The 23,096-nt window shown below is 30.6% G+C and overlaps 2 protein-coding genes across 2 annotated transcripts; one reads left to right on the top strand and one right to left on the bottom strand.

Annotated features, from left to right (window-relative positions):
* Window positions 1-2,184: 2,184 nt before the first annotated feature.
* On the bottom strand, window positions 2,185-8,438 carry LOC101257861 (uncharacterized). The gene is made up of 6 exons (XM_004239894.5): window positions 7,679-8,438; window positions 4,908-5,036; window positions 4,700-4,820; window positions 4,523-4,604; window positions 2,750-2,903; window positions 2,185-2,642 (listed from the first exon to the last, which is right to left on the bottom strand). The coding sequence occupies exons 1-6, from the start codon at window positions 8,006-8,008 to the stop codon at window positions 2,502-2,504; spliced, it is 957 nt and encodes a 318-aa protein (XP_004239942.1). The 5' UTR covers window positions 8,009-8,438; the 3' UTR covers window positions 2,185-2,501.
* A 9,689-nt stretch (window positions 8,439-18,127) lies between these two features.
* Window positions 18,128-21,287, top strand: LOC101258155 (zinc finger CCCH domain-containing protein 29). Its single transcript, XM_004239895.5, has 2 exons — window positions 18,128-18,343; window positions 18,879-21,287. The coding sequence occupies exon 2, from the start codon at window positions 18,885-18,887 to the stop codon at window positions 20,970-20,972; it is 2,088 nt and encodes a 695-aa protein (XP_004239943.1). The 5' UTR covers window positions 18,128-18,343; window positions 18,879-18,884; the 3' UTR covers window positions 20,973-21,287.
* Window positions 21,288-23,096: the final 1,809 nt, after the last annotated feature.

The raw sequence follows: 23,096 nt of genomic DNA, 5'->3' as shown, positions 1-23,096 counted from the left end.
CATTTTAATTTATTTTCTTACTTTTCTTTTTAACACATTTAGGGGAAAAAATCTCTAATTTTGTTTATTTAATTTCAATTTTCTACATTAAATATTTAAAATGACAAAATTAAAAAATATTAAATAATACATTTTACATATTTTTTAAATTTATGATCACAAAAAAATATTTTCTAAAATTGTAATATCAAGTAGGAATCAGGCAAACCAATTAAAATGAATTATCGCAAATTAATTTGAGACAGGGACGGCTACGCCATTATGTTTGAATCGTTCTTTTTTGCAGAGTTCATATATGGTACATATCATAAATGCAATGTTGCCATATGTCTCTTTTTTCTTTTTGTTTTTAGGTAATTTTACAACTTTTTGTCGTATCAAATAATATGTTTTGATTTTTGCATTCTTTAAAAAATGATAGTTTTCTAATTTTATTTTATACGATATTATTTAATTTAATATGATATTTAAAAAAAAAAGTTTAAACTTATAATTTAGAACAATTCTTTGATATTTGTATAGTTATAAATTATTTTATTAAGATAACAGAGATTTTTAAGGTGAATTATTTCTAATTATAATAAAAAAGATTTTATTTTTTTGGAATGTATTAAAAGGAAAGAATGTCACAAGATTGAAGGAGTATTACTTTTTTAAAAAAAAAATTCTGTTTTTCTTTTTCTTTTTAGTTTACTTTTAAAAATAAATAAATTTGATAACTTTTTAATTTGAATTTTCTATAAGATGTACTAAAAACATAAGATTAAAGCATATTTTGATACACCTTGATATTTTACATATTTCAAATTTAAAATTACAAATTCAAAAATATTTGCTTTTATGTTTTTAAATTTTGTACGAAATTAAAACTATATAAATAAATTGAGACGGGAATAGAAATAAGAAAGATTTTAACTATTTTACTCTTCATTGATAACTGAACATCATAGCATCACTTCAACAACAATAATTATAAGCATGAAATTAATTAGTACTTTTTCCTGAACTTAAAAGAAAACAAATCATTCGAAATAACTACTTCTAAAAAATACGACAAACAAATTTTAACGAAAAAAACACGTCTCAAAGTACTAAAACTTTTTTTTATCAAAAAATGTATCTCAACCTACTTTTCACTTAGAAGTTTAAAATGATATCAATTACTAAGAATCATTTGATAGCTAATTAAAATTATACATATATTAATAATACGGATATTAGTTTATACGATATTTATTTCTTTGAAGTCAAAGGTTAAGACGGTGTGTGAAACGTTGACATATTTTATATATATAATTAAGTATGAATTGAAATAGGCAAGTACTTGAGAAGATATTGTGGATCCAAGAGTAAATATATACCACATAGTGCAATATGGTTGTTATATAGGGCCACCGGCCTCATTATCACACAACATATCTATAATTAGGAAGGAAGACAGGTATTTGATAGAATAGTCGATGGAGATATAAAACTTAGGCCTTATTATAGTAATAAAAAACTTATTTAATCCCATAGTATCATTAAAACTTCAAATTTTAATAATTTTAGTGATTATTTTGTTAGTTTTATCCCATCTTGTGCATCGTGGACTTATGGTCAACTAGCTTATTTAAGAAAATAATCATAGTAATTGAACTATAGGTTATGAATACCTCGATTAATTTTACAAGGTATGTGTTATCTCCCAGTAGCATAAATATTGTAATTCTATCCGCTAAAGTTTCAATAGATGGAAGAAACCATATCTAATGATAACATTTTGCCTCCACTATGATTTACCTTGTCCTCAACTAGCTTTATCATATATAGAGCCTCAAGGCTCAAACACAATCAATGGCATTGGAGGTCCATTCCTCTAATCTTTTGATTTCACCAGAGAAACCTTGATTAAAAAAAAAACGAAATAATCACTACGTATTTAGTTGTGCCAATAGCCTTGATATGTTTTTCCCAAGGGTGTATCAGAAACAACCTTTCCATCTTACAAGGTAGGGGTAGGTATAAGATCAACACACACTGCACCCTCTCGAGACCTCCATTGTGGAATTACATTGTGTTTGTTGTTGTTCTTGTTGCCTCTGGGGATTTTAGAAGTTGAAAAAATACACTTGCAAGACGAGGATAATATTGTAGCCGCTAAAAATATTTTAAGAACTGAGAAGGTATAAAACAAACTAAGACTTAGCAAATGCTAAAGGGAGCTACTACTCATCAAATCTATACATGAATTTTTGTGAGTGAAGTTATAAATATTGGAAATCACTATTTATAATAATTGCGCATACATGAATTTCTTCTCACAATTGGAAGCTATAAACAAAGTTACAAAAGAATCTATAGATAAGAAATTTGGGTCTTCATAGAAGGCGGATACTCCTGAACAAATAATCTATACAGAAATTTGTTCTTCCGGTGAAGAGGTACTAACCTTGTACAACAAATTTAGAGTATAGGTGTGTTGCACCTCCTGGAATAGCAAGAATATTTATTTGCCAAGATCATCGTAAATTTGTGAATTCACAAGTAGGGATTCCATGGTTTTGGAACCATTCGGGCATTTGAAACCTTTCGCGAAGCACAGGCCTTACATCCTTCTGCTCAGATAGATGCTTGAGAAGTGGAAGGATTTCTTCCAAAAGCTAATGTAGAAGATGAAAATGAAGTTCAACTCAGGGTCATAGGGGATCAAAGTAGATTAAAATTTGAGGAATAGACCTAATAATTATTTTCTGATCATTACTTATACCTGGTTGTCATAGGGTTGTCCAGGAGAAAATGAAATGCACGGGATTCCATTTAAAGGCTGTAACAAGAAACTAAATGGGTTGTTATCAACAATGACAACTCGGCATAAATCCTCTGATATGCATGACAGATCCTTCACATGTTCCCGGAATTCCCTGTGATGTGCATTTAGTGTCAACTTTACCGTAGTTATATTAAGCAGAAACGACAGTGACTTAAAACTATTTCAGCTGTTATAGGTGCATCAACAAAAAAGAGTTCACAAGGGGAAAAAATGCAAGAGAAATCAACTGATAGTAGTACGAGTGTTCATAATTCAGTAAAAAGCAAACTACCAAAATGAACTGAGCAAATTGGAACTGAATTAAATCAAAAAAGAGAAGAGGAAAACCATACCATACCGAACTTAATTAGGTTTGGTTCTGAATCCTATTTCAAGTAGCCAAAAGTACCAAATTAATATTTTCCGGATCCGTACTATCATCTTTAGTTTAAATTTCACACAGAATAGAACATATAAAAAACAAGAAACACATAACACAATACTCAGAAACCGTTCATCATTAGTGGAATACCCATATGAAATAAAATTAAAACCTATTAAGCAATCAATTTGGAAAACGTCATATATTTATCAAACCTCAACATCCACATGTATTCGACGTGGCTGTCATGTCATCTAAGCCGTCCTTTTTAAGGTGATGTCAACATGGTGTGCCATATCATCATATCCATTGACTTATCTACGTCCATGTTGCTCCCACCTCAACATGTAGTAGTGTTGTTTCTTTCAACATGGCTATTTTGAAAGAATTGCCCACAAAAAACTCTACTACAATCTGACTTCATTTATCGATGAGTGTTTATTATTGGCTATAGGTGGCAATATTCAACTCAATACCACCCTCGTATTCATCATGATGTATAACTTATACACCCTTCGTGTAGTGTAAAGTGTAAACTCAAACAGAACAAACCAAAAGGAGAACATTTGAACTAATGTCAGTATGACAGCATTAAACAACATTTCCACCTCAGTGAAATCCCACAAGTGGATCTAGGGAAGGTAGAGTATACGCAGAAAGAAGTACATCCAAGTACACCCTCAGCTCAAGTGCAGCACATCCAAGTACAAAGAAGAAAGTAGTCAATGTCGCCCTTTGCACAAATTAACTCGTGGATAGCAATTTAAACCTGAGTTTTCCCTCATTCGAGATGTATCCATTTCATTTCATTCCTGTCCTCAGCTTGTGTATTTCACAACAAGGTCACCAACACCTTCCTGGTTACCCATCAAGCAGCTATTGTCAATTGACATCACCTGAATCCAAGCCTTACACTTGTCACTTGGATACCGTTGATGAGAAACCATTATCAACAGAAATTGACAAGTTCTATTCTTCACTAAGCTCGTTGGATAGTCAATATGATTTAGAATTTTGCTTCTTGTTTCAAGCTCTAACGCACGATCTAGAATGAGAAGAATGAACGAGACAATCCTATAATCCATGTAGCCTTCTCGATACAAGTCTGGTGCACAACACACCAATAAGTACAACATTTACTTATTGAGCATCAAACATTTCCATGAATCCAATGTTCCTTCTAATAGCACCATATTTTTACTCCTTCTATCCGTTTACTTTCAGATTATTTCTTTACTCTATGACATTTAAAAAGAAAGAGAATATCCTCACATTTAACACGTCAAATGATGTCAGATAGGAAAGACAAAAAACACCATAAAGACAGAAAAACAAGTATCTATACTTACGTGCTAATAGTTGAAGGACGATAAAGTCTATGGCTAAACAGATTCTCAAGGTCAATTTTGTCAACAACAGGTCTAGCATATCCTGTATGCACATAACAAACATAAGATCAATATTATTGACTGAAGTTGCCAATGGAAAAGGAAGAGAACTACTGGAGTAGAAAGTAATGAGTTAACCTTCAAGTCCAGCAGTAAACAAGACCAGATTAGCGAACTCGCTAAGTTGTTTTAGGAACTCATGTAATCCAGGACGTTCAAAAACTGTGACATGGTTGATTTTAGGTTTCCCATCATATTCCTAAAACCTCCAAAAAATGAATCAGCATGGATGTCAAAGAAACTTGCTAGAATATTCTATCAGAATGTAGAAATTAGAAATGTTTACCTTTTCGGAAGATACGCACTCAAGCTCAAACCACTTCAACCCAGCCTCTGTTGCCTGGGTGCAAATGATGGTTGGCAAACTTGATGTCTCATATGCACAAATCAAAGTTTCATCCAAGTCAAGAACTACCTGCATCCAGAATCTAAGAACTTGAGAAAAACATAAACAGAAGGCAGTCATTTAAACAAAATATCTATTAAAAGATTGATCAACACCAATGACAGTCAGCAGTATCCGTGTTCCAAGAAACATCGGTTATCCAGTTCTACAAACATTTAATAATCTGGCTATCCGAAACCCAGCTAGGTTGTGGGTACAAATAGTTAAAGTGATTTTAGACCCTCTGTCGTCACTAAAATCCACCATCTCTTCTTGATACAAGTCAATTTTCAAATTCAGTTAGATGTCAATACACTAAAAATATTCTGCCAGAAACTTCTTTGAACTACAACTTTTATTCATCAAGTGAAGCTATGAAGGTATATTCTGAAACTAAGACATAGTCATTAGTCAGTCATGTGCATAGATAAAAATGATGAAGCAAAATGAATTAATGGAAAGACAGTCGGAACATTTTTATGGTCTGGCCAGCCATGTATTGACAGCCGATGACACAACGTTTATTTATGGAACACTTCAAAAATCCCGATACCTAAAATACACTCAAGATTGTTGATATAAGGTTCCTCTAGTATAAAAGAACAGTACCTACTACTAATATAGGGCACATTACATAAATAGCAGCCTTCAAACTTGCAACAACAGTACTTTGCTGGCTCAAGCCTGTATCACAGTCAAATAAAAAGCTCATTGGACTTGCAGGACTATAAACTAGCCAGCTAATTTGACAATCTGTTTGCTCAAGGGACATTGCTCACTACACCACCTTCCCAACAAATAAGGGAAGAAGTGATCAGAAGAAACCCAAAAGAAAACCGTAACAATGCAAAACATAGGAATCACCTTACAACACTTTCTATCCTTTGACATATTTTATGGAATATTAATGATTCTCCAAGGAACTCATGTCCTCATTATAGTTGCCCTGCTATAAAAGTTCCTCCTTTTACCAATTTAAATTTCCATAATACCATTCATCTATTCAAATTAGAAGCTAACTTTGCATGTTATATGCATATACTAAATTTTCAAGTTGACTTGTGATCATCCTGGACCAATCTGTACATTGTTTTCACACTACTTAACTAGCTTACAACAGCAGCCAAGGGTGAGGTCTAGTGGCCAATGAACTGGGTGAAAATCATGAGAGACCAGGTTTCAAATTCCAACACTGACAAGAATAAAAATAAAATATGTGATTTCTTTCAACTTGTATAAGTCTTGGCATCTGTCTTGGTATGTGATCAGGACATAAAAGCTAACATGATCTAATACATCGTTTGTAGGATTAACCAGACAATACAACACCAATGCATTTTGCAAAGAGATATTAGTAATTATCCACGCATTTTTATTCACTTATGAATCAATATGCACCTTGGCCAATCCAAAATTTCTTCCTACTATTCCAAGCAACAAATTAACTACATCCACTTTACTTATCATATTATACAATTCATTGTTACCTTAACATGTACTTGAGTTTATTATGGCATGAATCAAAGAATGGGGAAGAATAGTAAAAAACAAGACGTTCATGCACAAGCATACATTAGTTAGGTCGGCAGTTAATGAACTGAAGCATAGAGGCCCGAAAGGTCGAAGAATAGAAATCAAACATTGACCTACACAATGCTTCCTAAATTTTAGGGTGTCTACTTTGCATTTAGTCTTTCTCCAACACTAGATATCAACACTTCGAAACTTTCTTCGGAAGTGATCTTGTAATCATCCAACATCTAATCAGCATTCCTGTTAAAAGTTATACTGCACAACTTATAACTATTCAACCAAAATAGTTGTAGTTTACCAGCATATCCAAAATCGGTAAGAATTTCAGATTGTATTCCAAAGAAATATTCAATCCTCAATCCCGAAAAAGAAACTAAATACGCAAATAATCTAGTTTAGTGTTTTACAACAGGCCTAATTTACCATTTAGAATGAATTTAACCACTTTCACTACTGACTAGCAGTCTGGCACAAACCATGACAATTAAATACAACAGCATACCCAGTGTAGTCCCAGAAACTGGGACTTGGGGAGGATAGAGTTTACGCAAACCTTAACCCTACCTCAGAAGTAGAGGGGTTGTTTATGATAAACCCTCGGCTCAAGGAAAAACAGTTCAAAGCCTTACAGGGAAAGAAGAAACTGAAGCACAAAAAAGAGAAGATAATAACAAAAACATCAGAAAACCATGAACATTGAAATACACACAGGTCAATTGCCAAGTGCAAACCTACTAGATCCCTAATAAGTATTCAACTTTTGGCGACGGTAATCTGAGCAATTCGTGAGCGACCAATACAAGAGTGATTTATGATCCATTCTCACAAATAATCTGAATTAGTCAAGTTCATCTGAATGATAAGTAGTTCAATGATAATGTAAGTACATAGGTTGTTTTGTCGATGAACAAGTTAAGCAAAAGCTATACAAGCATTAGTTAAGCAGAGACTTACATCGGATTTAAACACTAATATAATACAGAATTCTACTAATAATGAAGAGTTTTGTTGCATTAATAGTACAAAGTTATATGCTGGGACTATTTTTCCTTATATAGCAAAACATTTAGTCATACGATCCAATAAAACGAAAACACAATACCTAAATCCAATTTCTACAGCTAATTACGAGAATTTACCGTGAGCTTCTGTAAATGTTCCTCCTCGACACTGATCGGGACACTTCCGGTTGTGATTTGCAGAGTCGATAGAGCAACGGATGACGGCGGCGGCGCCTCCTCCTCTTCCGGTGGCTCAACGTCAGGCAGCGGCTTGAACTGTGGAGAGGAAGAGAGAAGAGAGCTATTGCGAACGCCAAAGTAGGAGAGAACCTGAGTTACACAAGGCGTTCCTTTGAGGATCTGAACAAAGATCTGGAAGAAGAAAGCTAGCCAGTTCAGTAGCGATTTCCAAATTTGTAGAGTTCTCGTCGGCGCGTAGACTTGTGCTGCTTGAACAAGCTCCGGCATGGTTTCGGCCGGAAAACAAAAACCTGTGTATCTGTATAAATTCCGATGAATTCACCACTGTTGAAGTCAAAAATAGCAGATCAATTGAGAATTCAAAAGTTCATCTTTTTTTTTTCTAGTAATTAGTATATGCTGAGTGTATTATTGTTATTATTATTGTGAAATAATTATTTGACCACAAAATCTCTATCACTACTTTTCCCTTTTTTTAGAATTATAAAAAAAAGATAATTAATAAATTTAGCACTAAAGAATTTTTCTATGTAAATTTACAAATTCATTGACACATATTCAAAAAAAATAATTATGAAGATAAAATAGAAAAAAAATTAATTATATTTAAGTTTTGTAAATTAATTAATAATTGAAATAATTATTTATAATAAGACAATATTTAATGACGGGAGTATAATATATTATGAGGTTGAGAAAGAGAATATTTGACCCCATGAGTGGACAATTTATTTAGTTTCCAATCAATATGTGAAATTAGTATTGAAATTAAATTCAAATTCATATACTAAAATTAATTTTATGTGGACGTTTTAACATAAATTTTATTTAAAATAATTTAATTTAAAAAATTTTAATTAAAAATAAAGACACCTCAACCATTATGATTTTCTTTTTTAGTCCAAAAACAAAAATTTTAAATTTTTTGTTGGAAAATAAAAGGGTTTTGTCGGAATTGGAAAAGAAGTAGAGGCCTTTTTATTTTATTTTAAATTGGGATTCTAAAACCAAAGTTTTATTTAAGTAGGAATAAAGTTATGCTTTTTTAAGTTCTCCATTTCTTTTCCAATTTATATTTGACTGCTTTTATTATTATTACCTTTTTAGTAAATTAAAAATTTGAAAATTTTAAATTATTTGTGTTGATTGATAAACCATAATAACTGCCTCAAATTTATTGAATGCAAACAAAAATATCAATAGGAACAATTATGATGACACTTTGTCCATATGGTCAGACAAAATTTAGAAGTAGATCAACTACTCACTTTATTTATTCATTTTTATATAAAAGAGGAGAAAATGACAAATATATTTTAATTATCGTAAATGGTATGAATATATCCTTAGTAAAAGGTATAAATATTTTAATATTTGGACGATAAAAATATCAATATCTCAAAAGTATGGCAAAGAATATCTACATATCATTTATAATAGATCAGGGATATATTTATCTTTTTTTCCCTATAAAAGACGATGGTCATAGCTAAAAAATTAAATTGAGTCGAAATTTGAATCATATCGATTAAAAAATAATATTTGACGTGATTTGGTTATGTTGATTATAAATGTAGAAATCAATATTATTTGGTTTGATTTTGATTACTAAAAAAATTATAAAAATAACCAGATCGAATTGATATTTATATAGTATTCATAAATATAATATAAATATTTTGTGAAATTTTAATCAACTTTAGTCTTTAACTTTGTCTTTTTTCTCTAGCTCAACACTTTAAAATATAGTTCAACTACTAAAACCCTAAGGGATTGTTTGGTCTGAATCCAAACTATGTTGAGATTAATTATACTGAGTTAAATTATCTTAAGATTATTTATCATGAAATTGTTTTTTATTGATATTTAGTTTGTTGTATTAAAACTTTTTATATGTATATATTTTATAGAGTTTTATTTATTCACTTTTAAAAATAAATTACGTGAATGTCAATAGTTTAAATGTGTATTTTACATGAATTGAAATAGGCCCGTGGGAAGCTCCCCTTTTCACTATCATAAGTAAAGTATTAATTAAAAACAAAATTAATCAAAATTTGAAGTAAAAACTGTATCAAAATAATCAAAAATATTGGATCAAAACTCCAAAAATGCATCAAGAAAGCAGCAAAAAAGTGACCAAAATACACCAAAAAAAGGCTACAAAAGCTGCACTAAAATGGCTATTAAAACTGGGGAGAAAAAAAAGCAAAAACTCCAAAAAATTGACCAAAATTTCACTAAAACACATTCAAAACTAGAGCAAGCAATTATACTATACAAAAGTGATAATAAAAAGGATTTGAAAAAAATATTTGTTAGTGAAAAAACTTACGAGATAATAAAATTGCACGATTACAATTGAAAATAAAATGAAGAAAGTAATTTCTTCAGGCTGAGGCGCGGATATCTCGCTCTCTTTAAGGAGATTCAAGCCCACTGCAGCAAATGTTTTCACCGGTCCAGCAGTAGTCCTCTTTGACTTGTCCCCTCCAGGATATAACAGCCTTCGCAAAGTATAACTCAACAACTCTGAACAAGAGTTGAGTTCAAAGCTCCACAAAAAAGAACACCTTCTTTCAACTTATAAGAACTCTCTTTTAGACTAACTCTTTCACTCTTTGTTTTCTCTTATGAATTGTGTGTGCCAAACCAAATAAAGACCACCACTATTTATACTACAAGAAGTCATCCTAGCAATAAATAGGAAGATAATGGAGGTAGTAAATAGTGAAGATAATGGTTTTAGGAGTTTCATAGGTTACAATAGAAGTTACATAGATTACAAAAAGTAATGGAGGTATTAAGAATGAAATAAAGTGATGGACAACCAATGCTAATGGATGATGTAGAAGTCATCCATTCCATTGTTCATTCTTATAACTCCAAAATAAAGCAATTTAATATTTTAAATATTAATATTAAAATGCTAATAATCTAACAATATTTTTATCATTTCAATTGTTTTATTCGAGGATAAGTTGTTTTGGTATTGTTATTCCGTCAAGAATGAAGGATAACTTATCTCAGTACTGTTTGCTAATTCTGTGATAAGTTATTTCATACTTCATAATTAAACAAGAAACAAAAAAGAAACGAAGAAATTATTCCATGACTATTTTCTTTTATCAATCACACCAAACGACCCCTAAGTCTAAGTCCATCAAAATTCATTACTTAAATATTTATTTACCTTACTTCACATCACATAGTCACAACTTCTCTTAGTTAAATCACTTTGTTCATGTATCAATAACTCTAATATTACTTAATTGAATCAATATAGTTTTCATGTGACCTGTTCATAACTAGGTGTCTGTAGTCTTTCGAGAAAAGTATGTCCTCAACAAATTTATCACGACGATTATTTTTTTCACTTGATTTGATTTGGTTTTATAAATTTAAAAAGGGATAATGCACAAGTAACCCTCAACCTATGACTGAAATCTCAGATATACTTTTATACTATATTAAGGTTCATTACCCCCTAACTTATTTTATTAATAATTTTCTACCTCTTTTTGGCCTACGTGGCACTACTTGTAGGCCCAATACTGGTTGACTTTTTTTTTCAAAGTTAGTGCCACGTAGGCTGAAAAGGGATAGAAAATTATTTATAAAATAAGTTCAGGAGGTAATACGGTCTTAGTACAGTAAGTGTGTCTCTGAGATTTCGAGCATAGATTGAGAGGGTACTTGTGTATTTTCCTATTTAAAAATCAATTAAATCAATTTTTGATTCTGATTTTACCCTATAATAATCCAAATCGAATCATGAGTGCCTCTACCTGAAAGTTCCTCCCTATGAATGTTAGGGGCAAGGGTTGAATAATCTTTTTATTGATACGATCAGATTCAGTGATTTTACTCAAATGATATATTTTCATTAATAAATTATATGTATAAATATTAAATCTAAAATTTAATTATTGTCACTTAAAATTTTTCTAATAAAATTAATTTTATTTTAATTTCATCTCTAATGCTAGTTGAGTTGCCCATATATATGAGCCAACATATTACAACTACTAGTACGAACATATGGTGCTTTTAAAGCACAAAATCCCGTGTTATGTATCTCTTTGCGAGGGCTATTTCCATTTTTGCCCCTGGTTGTTTTGGTTTTTAATTATCTAGTTAGGATTTAAATTTTGAGAATTAAAAATAAAGACAAATAAAAAATAATTCAAATAAGGGGTTATCTAGCTATAAGCAGAGACGTATTCAAGTTTTTGAAATGTTGAATTTACTATTATGGAAAGGTAGACATACAATATAAATTTTGATCAGTATGACATTTTAGTTCTTATCACTGAAAATCATAAAAAATTTAACATTATAGGCCATGATAGATAAAATGTTCATATTTCTAACCTCACGTAGGTATATTCAATCACCATTGTACGACATTATATTATACTTCGGATGTGGATTTACACAACTTTCCTGTTGTCAATTGTTTTTTCTATTCAGTATTCTCATTTATTATTGTATTTACGCTTTACGATCAATTCAACGATAATAATTTTACTATTTAATTATTTCAATCTACATATTCTTAAATCACAACATCGAATTCAATTGTTATTCTAAATCACCTATACATGTTAACCAATTAAACTAAATTGATTGGGTAATTATCATTTTTAATCTGATTTTCTATAACATCAATCATTAATCAAATATTTAATTTTGTGGATTATATTTTTATTTTATTTTTGCTAAAAAGATAAATGCGCATGAAAAAAAACATAATACATAATTGTATCGTTTAATTTGACCCCATTTTACATTTATGTTCCCCAGTTTTTTATATGCACAATTAGACACTTAAATTTGTATAAAGTAGAATAAGTACATGAGGCCTACATAGCATAATACACGTAGGACAAAAAATAACATGGACATATGTTTCTATTTATCCAACTTTATACAAGTTTAAGTATTTACTTTTGCACATCGAAAATTGAAGGACATAATTGTGATTTAAAACCAAGTTAAAAAATATATTTATGAATTATGTCAAAAAAAAAATGAATAGAATAAAAGTGAGCATTAAAAAACGTGGGAAAATATACATATAAATATATATTGGGTGTGTGAGTAATTCAAGAAAAGTTAATTACAATATCCAATTAATCACTCTCTTCTTAATGATGCTGACTATTTTGTTTATGTTGTTTATTTATTGTTGGGGGGGGAAAAAACTTGTTCTTTGATTAATTGGGACCCTAGGGAAATATTCCTCAAATATGGATTATTTTTGTGCGTTTCATAAATATTTGGAGTTTTTTTTAATTATTATTATTATTAAGCTTAAAAACTCCCTTCAGTCTAAATATCACTTGGACCTTTTCCTTTGGTCTTTTGTAACGCCACCATAATTTGTTATATTATTTTACTTTATAACAAAAGTGAAATAATCACTGTAAAGGTATAATATATGCGTGTAAAAATAAAAAGGTTGCTTTTCAAAATTTTAATTTAAATAAAATATATCAAAATAGAATTGAAAATAAATATTTTCTCAATTTTAAGAATAATATAAAAGATTTTGGTGTAACATCCTATTTGTTTATCTAAATTCGATTAGATAATTAAAAAAAATGGTACCATAAAAGTACTAGATTTATATCTTTTTTTATAAAACAAAAAAATGCATAGACAACGTATTAAAAAGCTATTGTCAAAGAAAAGTGTCATTAAATTAAAAATAAAATAAAGAGTATTTAAACACACATAAATAGCTAATACGACAAAAATAATTTTATTTTTATTCTATTAATTTATTTATTTTATTCAGTATCAAATCTCACGCGGAAAGTGCCAGATTTTCAACTGGGTTAGAATACCTAGTAATCCATTAGCTGGTGCCTCCCAATCTCACGCGCACAAAGCCCACCTGAGCCCATTTGTTTTTTTTACCGAATGTTTGAAAGCTTGATTATTTAAATTTATATTCAAAAATCATTTAAATAATTTCTAATAAAACGACTTTATATTCAAAGGAACTCGAACTCTAGACAGCTGATTAAGGATGAAAAAACACTTATTACTACACTACAACCTTGGTAAGTGAGACTATTTGTTTATCAAGAGATCGTTTAATAACTGGTTTGAAAATAAGTTATGTAGGTATTACCGTATTAGATCTGGAAGAAGTAATATTAGGTATATAAAGTTTGTAATAAGAGAGTAGGTTATTCGCTCAATATATGACATTATGAGGATAAAAATATATTATTTTATGCAGGATAGAAGTTAAAATAACTAAGCTAGCGTTTGGCCATAGATTTCTAAATATTCTTGGCAAACATTATTTGAGTGAAAATTTGGGTGTAATTTCACCATGTGTTTGGCCATAAAATTTGGGAAATATATTTCACCTTTTTAGAAAAATATGATTTATACGCACAAGTTTTAAAAACTATCAAAACTAACTAAAAGTTTGTATTACAAGTCAATTGAATGTTCGTTACAACAATAACAAATAATGTCCATGACACTAAAGCAATGTGGTAATTTGGAGTGAGTGCAACAAGAATTATTCCATACATCATGAAGTAGACAAGTACATGACTTTGTTACCTAAAGCCAATTTTTAATAATTTTCATCAACAATCATATCATTATTTAATATTCACTAAATATTTTATCACTATTTTGGTGTTCACGTAAAAAATGATGTAATACAACGCAAGCAACAACTAGGGAGGGTGTTTTTGTAAAAGATAAAAGATTGGGGTAAAATTTTAATTTTTAAAATATCCCAAATAATGAAATTTGGCCCAAATACTAGAAAAAACTAGTATTTGGAAATTTGGGATATTTGCCAAAAATATTTGCCAAATAATGGCAAATTGTATGGACAAACATTATTTGCCAAATTTTTCCCAAATATTATTTGAAAAATTTATGGCCAAACGGGCCCTAATATCTACATGATATTACTTATGCAAGGTCTAACAGACGTATAATATTTTTCTTATTCAGCTATCAGACAATTTTTTGATCTATTATCTTATACGAGACTTAAAAAAAAAACTAATATATTTACATAACTAATATCTGCAATATTAATCACCAAATGACCCTTGTATCACATTTCATATGTTTCATGTCATGTTAGTGATGTTGCAAATTTTCTTCAAGTAAATATAATACAATTGAGAGATTATTTAGAGGGAAAAAATGATTAAATTAATTCCTGATCATATCTTAAAATTTTTTTGGTCGACAAGATAATAATAATCCTTGACATATTTTCGAAGTCATTATAAAAAAATAAGTGCATGTGTTGACCACTTGACCTTTTTGATTGAGAAAGAAAGGTCAATTACAAAAGCCTGTGTCTGAATTGGCAACTCAAGTCTCAAGATATAGATAAGAGTCAATAAAATTTGATGATTTCTCCTTTCTTAATATATAATATAAAGTATTTTGTGGTTGTGTGAGTCAAAAGTGTTCAAAACAAAAGACCATGAAATTGTCAAAACATTATGACAAATCAAAATATGATGATATAACAAAAAGTATAATATTTATATTATAGATTATAAACACATGACTTGATAAAAGATCAATAACCTTATTGTGTTCCTCGAAAATATGATCAATTGGTAGATCTTCCAAACAACTAGAAGTGACTTTGAATAAAAAATTTACTCATTATTTTGGATTATTGATGTGGATGATGTGCTCTAGTGATTAATGAAGTTTGCGAAGAATCATAAAAAAAAAAAAAGATGAACGGATAATTTCACATTCTTAAAGAAAACCAAATTGTGAAAGACATAGCACATAAACTTGATCGGGCCTTACTCATCAACATGAGTTTAGCTTTCACTCGTCGAGAAAAGAAAATCAGAAATTTCTAGGAAGAAGGATTATATTGCACCCTGATTTTGGTATATTAACATCTCAAGTTCAAAGTTCGAAGATGGATGCAATTTTTTTTACTAGATTTCATTTGTTCAATCTTAGTGAACCGAGTTATTTGATACAAGATTATGTTTGTAGGAGATAACAAGTATCACATTGAATCAATCATTGTGATTCTTATAGAATACTTTATTAAAAACATATTTAAAGTAAATCGTGAAATCATCCATTATTAATTAAATGTATATTGAGAGTAACTCAACTTCAATAGGTAGCTCATAAAATAATTATTATTTAAGCAAGGTACAAAGTCTAAAAAAATTATCCATCACTAATATCAAATTTCATTCATCACCCTTACGTGCTCAAAACACTATTTAATACGAAGTACATGAATAATCAAAAGTTAAACTCTATCAATATATTAAATCGAACTCAATTGCAAAAACTAGTTGTAGATGTTAGAACTATCCGAAGTCCACTATCCAATCCTCTCAAGCTTAATCTAACAAAAATATCATCTTTTTTTTGCAAAAGAACATCAAATTATTATTAAAAAAAAGTTGTACAAATTAATTTTATAACTTTTATTTTCTTTTTTTACCCTTTAGATTGTGACATATGAGTCAATTTATTGTCCTTAGAGGACCAATATGACAAAAAGTGGAAAAACATATTGTTTTAAGTGTTGATAACTAGCGGGACCATGGGCCGGGCCGGGTGGCGCGTCTGTCAGAATTCAGAAACCAAAATGCAGCCAATATCACACGTGATTCAGGACAAACCCGTTGAGCCAGTCTAAATTAATTTTTCTCCGATTATTTATTTTTATTTGTTCACTTTAAATTTTTTATGTTATTAAAGTTAATATATTCTTATAAGATTTTAACTAATCATATAATGTTAAGACTTAATTTCATCATATTTTTATTTTTTATTTTTTATAAATTATAAAAATCGCTCAAATTTGATGGGATCTAGATAAACCCCAAAAAGTCCGAGACATCGCGTCCTGATTTTAGAATACATCTCTCAACGTCTCACTATATCGCATATCAATTTCGGATACATCACTTGACGTACTGATATATCGCATTAAGTGATGTATTCAAGAGAATAGGAAAGAATAAGATTTTTTATAATTTTTATCGATAAATTATAAATACGATAAAATAAATTGTGTATTAAATAATTTTTCCTATTTTAGTTATGGTATTCTATTAATTGATTTTAGTTAAGTTATTGAAAAATGATTTGAAAATGAAGGATTGATACTATTTTAATTATGGTATTTCTATTAATTGATTTTAGTAAAGTTATTCAAAAAATGATTTGAAAATAAATAATTGATATTTTTATTGTGTTATATTAAAATAATAAATAAAAATTAATATATTATTTAATATAGTGAATGAGTAAAAATGAAACGGAGGCGAATGTAATGATATATTGGAGCTTTGACGTGGCAATTAGTTCCACTTTTAAGACGCGCTCAAAATTTCAATCATTTTTAATTTACATTTGCATTTGAATTTGAATTTCATTTTAATTTGCATTTGAAATTTTCATTTGCATTTAGGTGGGAACCAGTAAGACACACAAGTGGTATGTAATATAGTGAGAAAATGACAAAATTTGTCCCTTATTTTTATGGTAATGTTTAAAGTACTCCCTTAAGTATTCTTTGAATAATTCAAGTCATTTAAATTATTAAAAGTTATTTTATCGGTTTCAATTTGTTTGTCTGATTTTGATTTAACTAAAAATACAAGAATTATAGAAGACTATTGTATTCTATGATTTTAAATTAAAGATATATGAAACGTATAAAAAAAATTTATTTTACAGTCGTATACATGTCACATTAAAAATTGAAATTAAAAACTTACAAAAAAAATTATATTTAAAACAAACTAACAAACAAATCAAAGTACGTGAAAAAAGTACTTTTAGTTTTGGCTAAATGTTTAACAAACTTTATCTGCTAAATATTTAATTGAAATGTAAACCTACATAATCAAAACCACTAGAAAAGTTTATCAAATAGGGTATTTTGAATACAAAAAGCTACACTAAATCTCAAAAATATTAGAAATTGCACCTAAAATATTATATCAAACTCTCAAAAAAAAAAAAAACATCTGCAAAAACATTGCCTCTTAGATATATTAATTTTCACTGAATTCCTTATTTTCATTTTTTTCATTAAATCGTTAGAATTTTTCAATTTTGTCTTAGTTTCACTTCTTTTAAGTGAACAACCTCTCTAACTCAAAAAAAAAAGTATGTATCAATTCTACGTACATCTTACTCTGTTCAACCTCTAGTTATTCAAATATGTTATTGTATTTGACGAATATAACAAGTTTTAACTTTTGACAAACTTAAAAAACTAAAATGTTCATAACAAACTTTAGGGTATATTTTGAACTTACTCTAAAATATTAGTGACCATATCTATAATTTTATTGTATGTAGTGGACCAAATTTTGAAGATTTGACTTTGACCATTAACACTAAAAAGAGGAGAGAAAAAATTGAACTCACCAAGAAGAAAAGTCACCCTTTCCTCCTCCTTTCCTTTCTCTAACTCATATATACCTCTGAACCCTTCACTCATTTCTTCACAAAAAAAAATTACTCAAAACAAATAACAACTCCCAAATCTTACAACTAATTCAATACTTGATTTTCAAGTTTCTTGATCCATCCATCTCTAAGGTAATGTTTTGTTCTCAAAATTTTATTGCTTTTAGTTTCTTCTAGTATGGGGTTTTTGTCATTTTATGGTAAAGAATGCTTATGGGTTTGTGAAAAATATTGAAAGTTTGGAACTTTTTGGTGATGGGGTTTCAGTTCTTGTTGACTAGTTGAAGTTATGAGATGGGTTTCTAGTTTTTGTCTTTTTATGGTTAATTTAGTGTATGGGTATGGAGTATTTTGAAAAAAGATTGAAACTTTGGAACTTTTTGTTGACTAGTTCTGTGTTTTTTTCTTTATGTTGTTGAAGTTTTATGAGATCTATTCTTTTGGTGGGGTTTACTCTGATGGGTTCATTGGATTTAGGGAAAAAAGTTGGGATTTTTGGTTCAGTATTTCTGATGTTTTATGGGTTTGATTTAGTAGCAAATGTAAATCTAGGAAGAGTTATAGTAATGATTTAGGTTTATACTGTTTGTTACTTTTGGAATTTGTGATTTTATATGTGTTGGATGGAGTAGTAAATCTAAATCTGAAGCTTTTTGATGACTTGCAGGAATTGATGTGTACTGGTTCAAGGAGTAAAGTTTGTCCTTCTGATTTAAACATGGATAAGAAAGATGGGCATGGTAGAAATTGTTCAAAATTGCTTGAATTGTCAGCTTCAGATGATCTTGCTAGCTTCATATGTGAAGTTGAGAAAGGTTGTGCTGTTGATGAGTTCAGCTTTTGGTATGGGAGAAGATTTGGTTCAAAAAAGATGGGGTTTGAAGAGAGAACTCCTCTGATGATTGCTTCCATGTATGGAAGTATTGAGATTTTGAAGTATATTGTTGGAACTGGTAAGGTTGATGTCAACAGGGCTTGTGGCTCTGATGGTGCAACTGCTCTTCACTGTGCTGCAGCTGGTGGGTCGGAATCATCGGTCGAGGTTTTAAAGATCTTGATTGATGCTTCTGCTGATGTTAATGTCTGTGATTCTAGTGGAAACAGGCCTTGTGATGTGATTGCTTCTTATCCTAAGTCTTTGAGGAATTCGAAAAGGAAATCGCTGGAGTTGTTGTTGAATGGCTGCTTGGCTGAGCTTGCTGAGTTGGAGGAGGAGGAAGAAGGAAAAACAGCAATTCAGATGACGAAGGAAGGTAGCGAGAAGAAAGAGTATCCGGTCGATACTTCCTTGCCTGACATAAATGATGGGATTTATGGGAGTGATGATTTCAGGATGTATTGTTTTAAGGTTAAGCCATGTTCAAGGGCTTATTCTCATGACTGGACTGAATGCCCTTTTGTTCATCCAGGGGAGAACGCGAGGAGACGCGATCCAAGGAAGTATAACTATACTTGTGTTCCATGTCCCGAGTTCAAGAAAGGCGTTTGTGCAAAGAATGATTCTTGTGAGTATGCTCATGGTGTATTTGAGTCATGGCTTCACCCTGCTCAATATAGAACCCGTCTCTGCAAGGATGAGACCGGGTGCTCAAGGAAAGTTTGCTTCTTTGCTCACAAGCCCGAAGAGCTGCGCCCCTTGTATGCGTCCACTGGTTCAGCTATCCCTTCTCCAAAGGCTAGTCCAGTTGGGTCGATGGACATGTCAACATTGAGCCCTCTGGCTCTTGGTTCTTCATCCATGTTGTTGCCTGGTACTTCAACGCCACCGATGTCTCCTGCTGTTACATGTTCGTCTCCAATGGGTGGAAACATGTGGCAGAACAAAGCGAACATCACCCCACCTGCATTACAGCTACCTGGCAGTAGGCTAAAGACATCTCTAAACGCTCGGGACTTGGACTTGGACATGGACATGCTTGGCTTGGAAAGCATCCGCACGCAGCAGCAACTAAGACAGCAATTGATAGATGAGATGGCTGGTCTCTCTTCACCGTCTTATTGGAACAAGGACAATCGGATGGCAGATTTGAAGCCTACGAATCTTGATGATGTTTTCGGATCCATGGATTCTCAATTGCTGTCCCAATTTCAAGGCCTTTCTCCGAGAGTTACATCCACCACCAGCTCTCAGTTGTACTCTCCATCGGTTTCTCATTTGCAAGGTCTCTCACCTAAGGTGTCAAGTAACGGCTCCCAGATGCAATCTCCAACCGGGCTACAGATGCGACAAAACATGAACCAATTTCAATCAAGCTATACTAACATTCCTCAATCATCGTCTCCGATGAGGAAGCCCTCAACCTATGGATTCGACTCCTCAGCAGCAGTGGCTCAAGCTGTCATGAACTCGAGGTCTGCTGCTTTTGCAAAGCGTAGCCAGAGTTTTATTGACCGTAGTGGAATGGGCCATCGTGCTGTTCCCAATGGTGTTGCTAACTCACCACCTTTGATGTCATCAGACTGGGGCTCCCCTGATGGGAAACTGGAATGGGGCTTCAACAGTGATGACACAAACAAGCTCAAGAGATCTCAATCTTTTGGTTTTCGCGGTGGAAATGGTGCTCCAACAAGATCAACAATCACACCCTCTCCACTCAACGAGCCAGACGTGTCGTGGGTTCATTCCTTGGTGAAAGATGTGTCCTCCACTGGTACTGGACTATACAGTTCAGAGCAGCAGAAGCACGGTGGTGGTGTTCGCGACTCCATCCCACCTTGGCTGGAACAAATGTACATAGACCAGGAGCGTATCGTGGCTTAATTAATTATTCTTTTCGAAATTCTTATCGATATATTGGAAATTCTTATCGATATATTGGATATAAGTTTTAACCATTAGTTTCAAGGGAAGAAACATCAAACAATTCCCTTAGTTTTATGGGGAAAGAAAAATGGGGATAGAGAGGATAAACTAATCACATTGTTTCAACAATTAAGTGATTGAAAAAAAGAGTCATTTGTTATATTCTTATAATTTTTTATAATAAGTTCTTTATATTCTTCAATGAATTGAAGTTGTATTTCAATATATTAATTTGAGTTTATCAAAATTATTTCTATGTGGTTTGATCATTAATATTAGTAGTACTACTTTTGCTATTAATTTTTTTTTATATAGTCTATGGCTTTCAACAAATTGATGCATTATAGACTATAGTCAAGAATGGCTAATGAATTATTAATTTATGATAGTTACAAGTTGGGAAGTTAGTGTTGATATTTTGAATAGTCTTTTTTGTGTTGTTGAAGTCAATAAAAGCAACTCTTCCATGTTTTATGAAAATTTATTGGCATTTAGCTTAGTTTTTATTTATTTTTATGGTAGGCTATAGAATATGTTGCAAGTGACATACTTGATAAATTGTGTTACTTCTATTCTACATAAGAAATATGGTGTCATGTGATAAAGTATGGTGTGTGTTCTAGTTGGATGTTTTGAGTTCGAGTACTTCATCGATTTTTAAGTTGGGTCTTCTTGTGAATTTTGATTAGCCGTGCTTTAAAATAGGAGTTCGTTATGCTATGAATGAGATTTTTTTATGGGAATTCAGATTAGTAGACTCTAAATTTGAAGTACTTCATCTTTGAAATGAGATTTTTCGACATAAATTCAGTTTAATCAGGTTTCAAAACGAAGTAGCTATATATTTTAGCATGAATTCAAATTAGTTTTTTTTTTCTAAAATATACTTCTACATGTAAATTCAAATTAGTCATACTTTATCAAAATTGAACTTCTCAATCCAAATTTGAATTAATCGATCACTAAAAAGCTAGGAGCTCTTTATCTCGGAAGTGGGATTTGTGGACATGCATTCAGATAAAGTCGAGCTCCAAAATAAGTAACAAATATTGTGACATGAATTCAAATTAATCTTCTCAAAGCAGGTATTCGACACTAGGCGAAAAATACAACAAAAAAACCAATCTTTTTTCTCTCTTTAAACTCTGGGTATTAATTATGATTTTTAACTTTTTAAATATGTGAATCAAAGTGGTAAGATATATTCAACGCAACAAATAAAGTAATTTTCTTTTATAAACTAAACATATCACTTCTTAGGGTATAGAAAATGCCACGTTAACAATAATAATGGTGGATCTAACAATGGGATTAGTAGACAATAATATAAAATTAACTTTTGTTTTTTCATCTAATAATCCAAGAAGTCATATTTTATGGATAAAACATTTTCTATGTATATATAAAAATAATTTCATTTCAAAGAATTTTTATCTATAGCATGAAAGGTTTCAAATTTTATCTCATAATTATTTGTCATGATTTAATATAGGGTTATTTGATCTCATAAATTTATATTTTCGTAGATCAAATATCACTTTAATTTCCAAAAACTTATCCCTATTACATATAAATTCGATTAGTAGAAAAGTAAAAATTAAAAATCAATTTATTTAAAAAGCAAAACATAAAAATTCGATTATTCGAGATCTATGCTACTTAAAAGACAAAATTTATCGTTTCACTATTCATGTTCAACATTCAAAGGGAAAGAAAGGAACTAGACACTACAAAGTAGGAGTAACAAAACCATCGAGATTATGACAGAGTGATAAGTTATTTTTCATCTTTTATTAAAGTTTTTAAATTCAAATTCTTTTGAATATGAAATTATTCTTTATATGAGAACGCTTTAATCTGAATATGACTTTTTAAAATATAAATTTAAATTTAATTAAATTCTATTATAAATATCGATTACCAAAATGAAAAGAATATGATTATACTATTTTGAAAAGATAATGAAAAAGTATAACCATTAATATTGCTGGTTGGCAAAATTCCATTATCTTTTGGTTTGTGGGTTCTCTTTGTATTGCCAATAAGACACGTGTTCATCTACTAGCCGCCCTTACTTTGTCG

The sequence above is a fragment of the Solanum lycopersicum genome, chromosome 5 (assembly GCF_036512215.1).
Source record: "Solanum lycopersicum chromosome 5, SLM_r2.1".
Lineage (NCBI taxonomy): Eukaryota > Viridiplantae > Streptophyta > Magnoliopsida > Solanales > Solanaceae > Solanum > Solanum lycopersicum.
Note: the sequence above shows the minus strand (reverse complement) of the source record. Positions and strands in the feature narration are given on the sequence as shown.

Bases quoted from the DNA above. Each gene is read 5' to 3' on its own strand.
- LOC101258155 (XM_004239895.5), top strand. From the start codon at position 18,885: ATGTGTACTGGTTCAAGGAGTAAAGTTTGTCCTTCTGATTTAAACATG.
- LOC101257861 (XM_004239894.5), bottom strand. From the start codon at position 8,008: ATGCCGGAGCTTGTTCAAGCAGCACAAGTCTACGCGCCGACGAGAACT. The intron at 5,037-7,678 runs GTAAATTCTCGT...TTCTGGATGCAG, and splicing joins AACATTTACAGAAGCTCACG to GTAGTTCTTGACTTGGATGA. The intron at 4,821-4,907 runs GTAAACATTTCT...TGGAGGTTTTAG, and splicing joins AGTGCGTATCTTCCGAAAAG to GAATATGATGGGAAACCTAA.